The sequence below is a fragment of the Wolffia australiana genome, chromosome 3, assembly GCF_029677425.1.
Source record: "Wolffia australiana isolate 7733 chromosome 3, ASM2967742v1".
Lineage (NCBI taxonomy): Eukaryota > Viridiplantae > Streptophyta > Magnoliopsida > Alismatales > Araceae > Wolffia > Wolffia australiana.
In genome coordinates, this window is record NC_135837.1 from 9,445,295 (window position 1) to 9,457,500 (window position 12,206).

Sequence of the window (12,206 nt, forward strand, 5' to 3'; positions counted from 1 at the left end):
ATATTGGTGATGGATGACATGGCGGTGATTGAGGGTCTTATAGGGTGACGTGATGGGATGACGGTGGTGACATATTTTTAAATGCTCGAAGAAGATATACAATAAAAGGGGAGATATGATGGTCGAAATAAAAAAAAATTAAAAATTAAAATATTTATAAATACATTATAATATTTTTGGAAGAGAAAAATAAAGATATTTATTTTTTAATATATGTATTGGTCCTATTGACTCTTAGATGATGAAAAAATGAATATAAAATATTTATCCATAATAAAATTATGGGACACGGATAATAACCTATGACATCTAATCAGACTTTACTTTTTTGAAATATATAAGTGTACTTAGAAATGATTTGGTGAACCTAAATGTACATGAAAACTAATTCGAAAATAATATAAATTAATAACGATAGATTATAAATCCCATAGAGTGAAGTGTTAATATAGGTATTGATCCTCTATAAGATGCAACAATGAATAAAAATTATAAACTAATTATTTCCATTAAGGATACAGTGAATCCAAATGATACCTTATAAACCCCAAGAGAAATGCATTAATATTTGTGACATACATTTATATAGATATGTCTAGTGTATCAGTGAATTATTATCCTATTTTTGGAACATTTTTTCAATGTATTTCTTCAGAGACTCTATACATTATTTTTTATAAAATGAATAATAATATCTACATTAAATTTTCTCGAAAGAACAACATTGATCTTATTTATCAGTTAAAGATATATTCAGACAAACAAAAGACCTCCCATTTAGTATTAGACTATTCCAATAGAAAACAAATCCACATCATTCAAACTCCAAACCAAAACACCATCAAATGGTACAAGTGCTGATTCATAGGATGCTAAAAGCCATATGGTGTCAAAATCTAGATGATTTATCAAACTATGGTCAATGTCTCTGATTGACGTGACGAAGCATCGTACGCCCGTCCCTGGACAGGACGATTGCTTCGTCCATTGACAAAATAACCCTCCTGTCCGCGGGGCCTTTGACGGGGGATGGGGCGATTTCTTCGTCCTGTGGGAGTAAACTATAAGCCGGACAGGTCCACCTGCCCGACGCACGTGCTGCGCCACATGTCAATTTCTGAGTGGTCTAATGCTGACGCACACCCCGTTTTGTCCCGGGATGTCCGAAGAAATGTCTATTTCTTAGACGGGACGGTTTCGGACGGAATGGGACATGTACCAAAAAAAAAAAGAGACGGGACGATTTAGGCGAAACTCTAAAAATTGGGACGTAGGACGGGACGAACCCTGGACGGGACGATTTAGGCGAAACTCTAAAAATTGGGACGTAGGACAGGACGAACCCCGGACGGGACGAGACGAAACTATAAAAATTGGGACGTAGGACGGGACGAACCCTGGACGGGACGATTTAGACGAACCTCTAAAAATTGGGACGTATGACGTGACGAACTCGATCCTGGAACTATAATCCTGTGTGGGGAACAAGGATGGCCACAGGCCCACAGATGACCTAACCAGGCGGTAACCATAAACCCGGTGACCGGATCCACCTTCTTCTTCCTCTTCCCCTTCTTCTTCTTCTTCTTCTTCTTCCCAGCCATATCTGAAACTTGCTCCGCCATAGCCAGGCGACCTCCGAGCTCCGCCGGCGGAGACATGCTCCTCCGCCGCCCGCCCCAGCCCTCCGCCACCTCTCCGGCGGCGGCGCCCGGCGGGCGCCGCCACAGCCTCCGCGGCCATCTCTCTCTCCGAGCTCTCCCCGGCGGCGGCGATGGCGTCCTCCCCTTGGAAGCTCGCCGCCACGATTTCTCCCCTCTTCTCGCCTTCCTCTCGTCTAGGGCTTCGGCGGAGGAGCCCTCTTCCCCGCCGCTCCATCTCGATCCAGACGAGCTCCGCCTGGCCGAGACCTACCGCGCCGTGCCCGCCCACCACTGGCACTCCCTCCTCAAATCCCTCTCCTCCTCCCGCGACACTCTCCCCTCGGCCACCGCCCTCGTGCCCTGGCTTCGGCGCCACAACCTCTGCTACTCCGTGGATTTGCTCTATTCGATCCTGATCCACGCTCTGGGGCGATCCAAGCAGCTCGATCAGGCCTTCCTCCTCTCCGAGCAGGCCTCCATCTCCGCCCTCACCTACAACGCCTTGATCTCCGCCTGCGCGCGCAATGGGGAGCTGGAGAGAGCCCTCGGCCTGCTCCAGCGGATGCGCAAAGAGGGCTTCCCCTCCGATTACCTCAACTACAGCTTGATTGTTCGATCTCTGATCCGAGCTCCGGACCCTCCTGATCGGGCAATTCTCCGGCGGGTCTACGCCGAGGTGGAGGCGGAGAGGATGGAGCTCGACGCCCGCCTGCTCAACGACATGGCGCTGGGCTTCGCCCGCGCCGACGACCCCGACACGGCGATGGCGGTGCTGGCGGCGATGCAGGGGCAGGGGCTGAGCCCGAAGGCCGCCACGCTCGTCGGCCTCGTCTCCGCTCTTGGCGGCGCCGGGCGCGTGCCCGAGGCCGAGGCCCTCTTCGAGGAGCTCCGGGACGGCGGGCTCGCCCCCCGGACCCGCGCCTACAACGCCCTCCTCAAGGGGTACGTCAGAATTGGGGCTCTAAGGGATGCAGAGCAGGTGTTCGATGAAATGGCGAGCAGGGGGGTGTCCCCGGATGAGCGCACCTACAGCCTCCTGATCGACGCCTACGCCATAGCCGGGCGCTGGGAGAGCGCCCGGATCCTGCTCAAGGAGATGGAGGCCAATCGAGTGCGGCCCAACGCCTACGTCTTCAGCCGGATGCTCGCCGTCCTCCGCGACAAGGGCGACTGGCAGAGATCCTTCTCCGTGCTCAAGGAGATGAGGAGCAACGGCGTCTCGCCGGACCGCCACTTCTACAACATCATGATTGACATGTTCTGCAAGTACAATTGCCTCCCCCACGCCGTCGACGCGTTCCAGAGGATGAGGGAGGAGGGAATTGAGCCCGACACCGTCACCTGGAACACGCTGATCGACGGGCACGCCAAGGCGGGGCTCCATGACCGCGCCCGCGAGCTGTTCGAGGAGATGGAGGGCTCGAATTGTGCTCCCTGCACCACCACCTTCAACATCATGATCAATTCTCTGGGATCTCATGAGAGGTGGGGGCAGCTGGAGGAGCTGATGGCGCAGATGCGGCGGCGGGGGCTCGTGCCGAACACCGTCACGTACACGACGCTGGTGGACGTATACGGCAAGTCGGGAAGGTTCAAGGACGCCGTCGACTGCCTCGAGGCCATGAAAGCAGATGGTATGATCCCCTCTCCGACCATGTACCATGCTCTGGTCAATGCCTATGCGCAGAAGGTTAGTGGATATTTATACTTTGATTCATTCACAGGTTAAAACTGAATTTTTTGTTTTATCACTCAATTTTGTCAAGTTAGTGAGAAGATGGATATAACAATTTGATCAAATGACTAAGAAAAATGGAAAACCAGTTTGGATCAAATCGGTGAGGAAAACGAAATAAACAATTTGATTGATCAAGTGAGGAAATTAGATTTTTTTTGGATGAAGATATTGAGCTTATGACTAAACAATTTCATCAAGCTGGTGAGAACTCCAGCAAAACTGATCATGCAATTCTTTGTTTGATACTAATCGTAAAGATTATTTTCTTCTCTTAAATTCGAATAGGCGACCAATCAATCTCCTACTTTCAGAGCTGTATGTGGATCGATGAGTTTGATCCCAGCTGCTAACTTAGTCTTTTATAAGTATATATTTTTTACAAGGAAAATTGTCCACATAAATGAGACTTTTAACGAAAGTTGCAGTACTCGAGATCTTAATTTTTGAATAGTTGCAGTACTTTGATTGAGGTTTTGTGGTTCAGGTTCATAGTTCATGAGCTTAATTGATTCCACGGTTGCAGGGCTTGTCCGAGCAAGCTATGAATGCATTTCGGGTCATGATTGCAGATGGCATTAAGCCCAGTCTCCTGGTCCTGAACTCACTGATCAATGCCTTTGGAGAGGACAGGAGAGACACAGAAGCATTTGCAGTTTTGCGGTACATGAAAGAGACAGTAAGCATATTTTTAGTATTCTAAGTATTCTCTAATGCATTATGATGGCTTAAATGCCATTTGATTATTTGTGAACTAACTGGTGCGATATATGTTTATGATTCTCCATTTTTAGGGGATAAAACCGGATGTGGTGACGTACACAACTCTCATGAAAGTTTTGGTTCGTGTGGAGAAGTATGACAAGGTATAATCTTGAGATTCATCCATGGTTTCCGTTGTGTGGATCCGTTCTAGGCTTTATGAGTCAATGTCTCAGTACTTTGTCATCGTCCAGGTCGACTCATTCATCTAATTGAGTGTGACAGGGTAATCCGATTGATCTCCTCTTAGAACCTATCGAAGGATGAGAAATAGTCAACTGGGAAACCTGGTTACTGCATGGTAGGGATAGTAGACTATGATGCTGATTAGGTGGACATCCATCCCCATCAATGTCGTCATCATCTGTGGTTTTGATAATTTTCAAAAAAAATCATCTGTGGTTTTGATATGGATGACAAGATCTTCATCGTCATCTTAGGTAGTAAGAATGATGAGGTCAAAATTTTATTGTCGCCGTCATCCTTGGACAGAAATGACTGGACAATGACGAGCCATCATCATCCTATAATAATCTGAAAGAGGCAATTAGAGTAAAAAACGTTTAATATTTTAAAGTAATTTGTCTTATTGTTGTCCTCATCATTTCTCCACCTTCACGATGACAATGACTATTTTCCATCATCATCATCATCTCTGTAGAAACAGATGACGATGAGGAAGATGATTTTTCATCAGGCCATCGTCTCGTCTTCTGAGACAGTGAACTTCGAATTCTCTATGTATTTTCATCCATGTATTAAAAACTGATGAAAATATACTGATGCATCTGTTAATATAAGGAGTCATCTTCCCATCAACTGAGATTAAAACGTCACTCAATTAATGGATGTAGCCTCAGGACGCCTCCTGAGAGATGTCCTGCTTCATGTTACCTGGATGTGGTGCAGAGGTGCAAATTGACTTTAAGTCAAAAGAATAACAGAAGGGTCACCAAAAGCGTGCAAACTAGGCCTTCACATCCGGGGCGAAGCAGCTTTTAATGACATACCCTTCCCAGATCCATCTTTGGGGTGTGTCTTGACACTTGGTGCCCTTGTAGAATAAATCCGGAAATGGATCCTATCTGTATCCTTCGGTTCAGGGTCATGGTTCGAGCTTTGGTTCATCGGCGGCATTCTACCTTCAAGAATTATCACACCTAGTGATTCTTGATGCAGTTTTCCTTTTATTTCAAGGATTATATTTTGGAGATATATGTAAGGGTAAATTTAAAGAAATTATCTTTGCCCTTTTTATAGTCTATGATTATGCTTTGAATACTAACCATCGTGAGGAGGATGTTTATAGGAATTATGTTTACCCGTTTTATTTTTTTGACTATGTTATGAAGGCTTAAAATTATGGCGATATTTATGGATATTATCTTTGCTCGCTTTCTTCAACAGGTTCCTGCTGTCTACGAAGAGATGATTATGTCTGGGTGCACCCCAGACAGGAAGGCCAGAGGAATGCTCCGATCTGCTCTTAAGTATATGAAGCAAATGTTGAGCACGTAGATGGGCTTGGGAAGAAGGATGAACGTTCTTAGAAAGCTTTTAGTGCCAAAAAATTGAGAATTCTCATCTTGCACAAGAGGTTTGTTGTACCTTCGCGTCCTCTTGACTTCCCTTTATTACTCTACTATTGTCCCGAGGTTTTTAGAAAGATAAAAAGTGTTTGTAGCCGAGTGTTTTTTTCAAAAGAAAAAGGGATGTCCGAGTGTTTTTTCCGGAGCGCTCTTATTTGTCTAGAGAATTTTGCGTTCACGATCTCTTCAATATATGGGCCCCTTAGACGAAAAAATTGAAACTTCTGCTCTGATAAACTTTGAATTTACTTTTATTGAATGGTTTCTTCTACTCCTTTTCAGACGACGTAACAAGTGATGGGTAGTCAGCGAATCGCCAGGGCCTCAAGCAACCGACGTTCGATGTATTTAATTGGTGGGTCTATTTTCACAATGTAATTTATGGTATATACATCCCCCATTTCCGCTTTCCACCCTTAGAAATGGAGCTCCTGAATGATTGTCATTCTTTTTAAACGCCATAATGAAGATTATTAATCTAATGACATGCAGTCTCCTTGCGTCTTATTCATGCTTCCTTATTTTTAACTCGCATTCTTTGTGTTTAACGCCAAAATGTTGATCATTTATGTAATCCATCCTGTCTCTTTATATCTAATTCATGCTTATTTAGAGCTGCCGTTGTTTTATTTAACACCATGCTGATTACCATTTCTCTGACGCCATGTGGACTCCTTATCATAAGTCTGATTCGTGCTTCATTACAACTTGCTTTCTATTGTTTAACGTCCTGATGATCATCATTTATCATATACCATGCTCGCTCCTCCTCATGTCTAATCCATTGTCAGTTTTGAGAACTGGCTTTCTTTTTGCCTGATGCAATCGAATGATTTATCCGATGCACAAGACGGCCTTTAGATCAACAGAATATGAATGTCAGGTATGGTCAGTTATCATATTTGTTGTACAATCCATCGGCTCCTATAAATGATTAGACACGTGATGGATGAAGGGATTATCATTCATAATTTATGACTGGTGATTGTAGCTTGAGTTATTGTTGAAATACTTCTTTTAAGGTTTCTTGTACTTGGTGTATTGGGTAGAACTCGAGCTTCTTATTGACTTGCACAGGAGCTCACCAAACGTATGTACAAAAAAACTTATGATTAAAATAGTTTTCTGGCTTTCTTGAACATGATCCAAGACTAATTGGGCCCAATGTCTATTATAAGAGCACATCTTGAAAAATCATTGAAATCCTCCCTCAGTTCAGAAGATCCACAAGCTCGTCAATGAGGGGTTTCTAAGCCCAAGGGGAGATATTGATGATATCAAATAGAAAGTAAGATCTAGTTTTCCCCCCAAAAAAGGGTGGCTCATTTTTATGAATTTAAACTAGGTTCAAAGGGATTTTGGGATCTATGAAGTATATTTTTGATCAGAATCACTGTAAAGCACTAATTTCAAATGTATGGGGTGTCAAGAGATCGTGATAAACTATTTTACTAAGGATGTTTAACCCATCGTTCACTTTATTTTTCCAAAGAGAAAGGTCAGAGTGTCAATCTGAGACTGGAGTTAAAATTAATATTCTAGACCAATATATAACTTGGATGGTTTGAAATTAAAAGGAGAGTAATTTTACAGAATAATTGTATCTACCTTAGTACTAATTATTATTCGATAACTTTTCTCAAATATTTGCATCTGCCTTAGTTCCCAAAATTCATTGGGAGAACGATATGGAAATATTTGCCCAGTATGTATCTTCATTTTTTACGTTGAGATGGTTTTGTTAATTCTTCTCTAATAATAATATCATACGTATACATGGTGAACTTGAATAGTTTGAATACTTGGGGCTCTTCACATCAATATTTTTTCTACAACTTCATTGAATTGGTTTTTCATGGAAAGAGAACTTTCAACCATGGTATAACACATCAGCTTTCCATAAATATATGATGTGGATAAAGTATCAATAGTATAACACTGAATATTTACTATTCTACGGTTTGCAGTCCAGCTGAGCAATGCAACTGTTCGGGGGCCTAATCAAATACATAATGAATTTATATAGACTTGAAATAACTGAATCAAACCCAATAAAATATTTTGATGTGTTTAAAGTGGCTCATTATCATCTTATTTGTCACATAACTGCATGCCCTTGATCCCAACAGACTAACTCCTTGCAGAAAACATTATTCAAGAGGCATGCACATGATACCTCTTCCATAACAATTATAAGCGGCAAATGGTTGGATAATCTACCTTTGATATAACATCGTTGGAATTGAAAAAAATTAATGCAATTGACTAGTAGAACAATGAATACTGCTAGATGATGATCTTCTTTTGAACAAATGAAAGTCAGATTCATCTAGAGTGGCATTCCTCAGATTAATGAGATTTGATCTTCATGTTCCTCAGACTTCAGCTTCGACGAACATACTTTATATAATGGTGACAATGTCAGCTCTTCAAGATGAAAAATTCTAACTAATGCAGAATAGATATCCAGACCCATTCGTCAAGATTTCCTCACAAGGCGATCTTTCCATTCACTGTCCAATTGCTCACTTTTTCTATTTTAAACCCAGGTTTCTAACGCAGTAGGATCAATGAATAATGGATAATGCAAGACGATGATCATGCAAGCAAGAACAAGGAGACGATTTTTTTTTTAAAAAAAGTCAATCAGACCTGCACAACTCCATTCCTCATGATCATCATCGTCAATTCAGACCCATCCATGGCGACATTGCTAAAATTGACGAGCTTAGATCCCTGGAAAAAATCACTAACCTTGCGCAGATCCTTCTCGGAAGAACACCCAGCGAAGACAATGGATAATGCAAGACGATGATCATGCAATCAAGAACAAGAACACGAATTTTAGTTTTTTTTTTTTAAAAGTCAATCAGACCTGCAGAACTCCATTCCTCATGATCATCATCGTCAATTCAGACCCATCCAAGGCGACATTGCTAAAATTAACAAGCTTAGATCTCCGGAAAAGACCGCAAACCTCTTGCAGATCCTCCTCGGAAGAACACCCACCAAAGACAACCACGATGGATCCCCCCTTGCTCACAGTCCGCTCCATCTCCCCCACAAATCGATCCGGAAACAGAGCGCCGTCCAGCCCATCGCTGAACCCTAGATCGAAAACGCCATCGAAAAAGGGCAAATTGTGGGGATCGGCGCGCTTGACGAGCGGCGGCAGGTCGACGAGGTCGACGCCGGTGACATCGGCGACGCCGGAGGCGGCGAGCGCGGCGGCGGAGTGGCCGGGGGCGGCGGAGAGGCAGAGAACGCGGGAGGAATTGAAGAGGAGGCGGCGGCGGCGGAGGGGTTGGAAGAGGGCGGAGAAGGAGTCGACGCGGCGGCGCCATGGCGGGGAGGAGTGGAGCTTGCGCCAGCGCGCGGCGGCGGGGAGAGGGCGGCGGGCGGCGGCGAGGCAGGAAGAGCGGGGGAAGGGGAGGTGGGGAAGAGAGGAAGAAGAGGAAGAGGAGGAGAAGGGGCGGCAGGAAGAGGAGGAGGAGGAGAAGGCGTAGAAGAGGGAGAGCGTGGCCATGGCCGCGAAGATCAGGGCTACGCGGTTGATCAGCGCTTCGACTCGCTGATCCATGATCGCCATGATCGGAGCTCTGAAGAAGAGGAAGAGGAAGAAGAAGAAGAAGAAGGATGGAGGAGGGAAGAGAGAGACTTTGGTTTTGCAGTTTCAGGGAGGGAGAGAGAGAGAGAGTAGAGAGAGAGGAGAGAGAGGGAGGGAGGGAGGAAGAGAGAGAGAGAGGAAAGAGAGAAGGTACGGAGAGAGAGATAAGAAAGAGAAGAGAGAGGAGAGCATAAAGAAAAGGTAAGCAGAGAGAGCGGTAAGGAGAGAGAGAGGGAGGGGGAAAGAGACAACATAGAGAGAGAGCACAGAGAGAGAATAGATAGAGAGACAACACAGAGAGAAGTTAGGGATAGAGAGAGCACAGAGAGAAGTTAGGGAGAGAGAGCACAGAGAGAAGGTAGGAAAGAGAGAGAGAGAGAGAGAGAGAGAGAGAGAGAGAGAGAGAGCACAGAGAGAAGTTAGGGACAGAGAGAGCACATAGAGAAGGTAGGAAGAGAGAGAGGGAGAGAAAGAGAGAGAGAGAGAGAGAGCACAGAGAGAAGTTAGGGAGAGAGAGAGAGAGAGCACAGAGAGAAGGTAGGAAGAGAGAGAGAGAGCACAGAGAGAAGTTAGGAAGGGAGAGGGAGAGAGCACAGAGAGAAGGTAGGGAGGGAGAGCACAAAGAGAAGGGAGAGGGAGAGAGCACAGAGAGAAGGTAGGGAGGGAGAGCACAAAGAGAAGGTAGGGAGAGAGAGCACACAGAGAAGGTTGAAAGAGTGAGGTAGACAACAAAAAGAGCACAGAGAGAAGGTATGAAGAGAGAGATCAGATAGAGAATGTTAAAAGAAGGAGAAAGACAAGAGAGAGAAGGTAGGGAGTGAGAGATGAGAGAGAGAGAGACTGAAAGAGACAATAGAGAGAGAAATCACAGAGATAATGTAGAGAGAGAAAGAACAAAGAGAAGGTGGAGAGAGAGAGAGATCATATGTAGAAGGTAGGGAGAGAGTGAGAAAGCACGGAGAGAATGTAGAGAGTGTGAGAGATACAATAGAGAGAGGTAAAAGAGGTAATTGAATGGATCAAACTATAAACCAAGTTAATTCATTTCATGATTATGTAATGTGTACTTAGACTTGAGACACCAAAGACATTGTGGGAAGAAAGTTATGTTTTGGCTATGGCTCATGGGTACTTTATCAAGAGATTAAAAATAGTCTTCATTCATATGCAACAAGTCCATAAATAGTGGATTGTCCGTTACGCTATAAGAGAATTCTAGGAAAATGATCAGATAAAGTCCTTGGTCAAGATAGTGGAAATATTTAAAAAATAAGTTTTTGGTCATTTTCCAAATGCACTAGTACTAACTGGGATGACTAATAGGAATTAACAGTTGACTAGATCCAAAGTCAATACAGGGATATTGAGAATGGCTCATATGCAACAAGTCAATATGTACACTAAAACTGGCTCCAAAAAAGTTTCATTCAAGATATGATGAAAAATCCCTAGTACCTTCTAGATCACGCAGTGACGCTTGGCACTTATGTGTTGATAACTTACTGTATTGATTGGATTAAACTGATCCAAGATTAATTAATAAATATGTAAGATATGTAATTAATTTATCCAGTACAACATCACTGGGCTTATAGAGATACTAAGTGGACTGGTATATAAACCTAAAGGTTCACAAACATAATTTCTATTTATGATCTTGGAAGGTGTAGGAATTATTTTATGAAAAATCACGTTAAATATTGAAGGATATAAATACCAAACAAAAAAACATCCATGCAAGTTTCTCTTGGGGCCCCTTCTTCTCCCTCTGTCCTTGGGAGACCACTCCTTCCAGGTGCAACTTGAATGACAAGAAGACCTTGGATCCATGAAAGCAGTTATTCAATAGAAAATGAGAATGTTTGACATGTTTAGGATTGCATGAATATATGCCTAGAGGTCTGCCATCTGTACGGTATGTTACGACTTGTTTGAGGAATCAAATGGTAGCATATTCAATTCGGCGCAAGGCCAGTAGATCATCATTTATTTTAGTGTTAAAGATACATGTTGATTCTTTTAATTTCCTTGTGTGAATCATTCTGGATTGTCAATCATGGACCAGAACCCCATATAATTATAACATTTGAGTCTAGCCTACTCAATTACTCAAGGAAGGGCATTGTCCCATGCCAAAAAGGAAAAAATTACCCTACAATACATGGATAGTTTTACAATACATTCATAGTTTATCAAAATAAACATGATACATTGAATGCCAAATTTATCAAGCAATATGATTTTAAATATGATTCATGTTTATGTGGAATTATGTCTTCAAAAAAAATATTTTCTACAATCTATGAAGTAAGCAAGATCCTGACCTTTTTATGTAATTGTCATGAACTCACAATTTATTTTATGTCATTCAAATTATAAGATTTTTTAGGAACCAATGATCAATTATTTTTACATGTATCCATCTTGATGTAACAGTGGTGCATTAAAACAGTTTTCACAGAGTAATATCTTCCCCTACTTGACAAATAGTTTTTCAAAGATAGCTTTAAGATCATCCGTATCCCTTAATATATTGAAAATTTTATTGTTGAAGAGCAAATGAAAAAAAACTTCATTTGACATTTCGCCATTCTTTGAAATGATTTTTCCTTGTTGGTTAAATTATGACATATTTGTAATTTGCAACTAGATGTTGTTGCTTATTTTTTATATTACCCACCAATATTTCTTACTGGGTTATGGGCAAATAGCATCATAAAAGTTGATAATTTCTCCTCAATTTGTATCCTTTCTAGATAACTACTATGTGAAATCTAAACGTGCATGATCTTGAAGTTGGAGGCCTATGATTTTACCTCTGTGTTAAAAGTTTTATATATATCATGAACAGGGCAATAATATATAAAAAT

General features: G+C 42.6%; 2 protein-coding genes across 2 annotated transcripts; one reads left to right on the plus strand and one right to left on the minus strand.

The window, feature by feature from the left end:
* Positions 1-1,512: 1,512 nt before the first annotated feature.
* On the plus strand, positions 1,513-6,214 carry LOC144700874 (Pentatricopeptide repeat (PPR-like) superfamily protein). The gene is made up of 5 exons (XM_078572438.1): positions 1,513-3,333; positions 3,905-4,057; positions 4,173-4,244; positions 5,548-5,737; positions 6,012-6,214. The coding sequence occupies exons 1-4, from the start codon at positions 1,660-1,662 to the stop codon at positions 5,656-5,658; spliced, it is 2,010 nt and encodes a 669-aa protein (XP_078428564.1). The 5' UTR covers positions 1,513-1,659; the 3' UTR covers positions 5,659-5,737; positions 6,012-6,214.
* A 2,333-nt stretch (positions 6,215-8,547) lies between these two features.
* On the minus strand, positions 8,548-9,534 carry LOC144700875 (uncharacterized). The gene has a single exon (XM_078572439.1). The coding sequence runs from the start codon at positions 9,316-9,318 to the stop codon at positions 8,599-8,601; it is 720 nt and encodes a 239-aa protein (XP_078428565.1). The 5' UTR covers positions 9,319-9,534; the 3' UTR covers positions 8,548-8,598.
* Between the last annotated feature and the right edge of the window lie 2,672 nt (positions 9,535-12,206).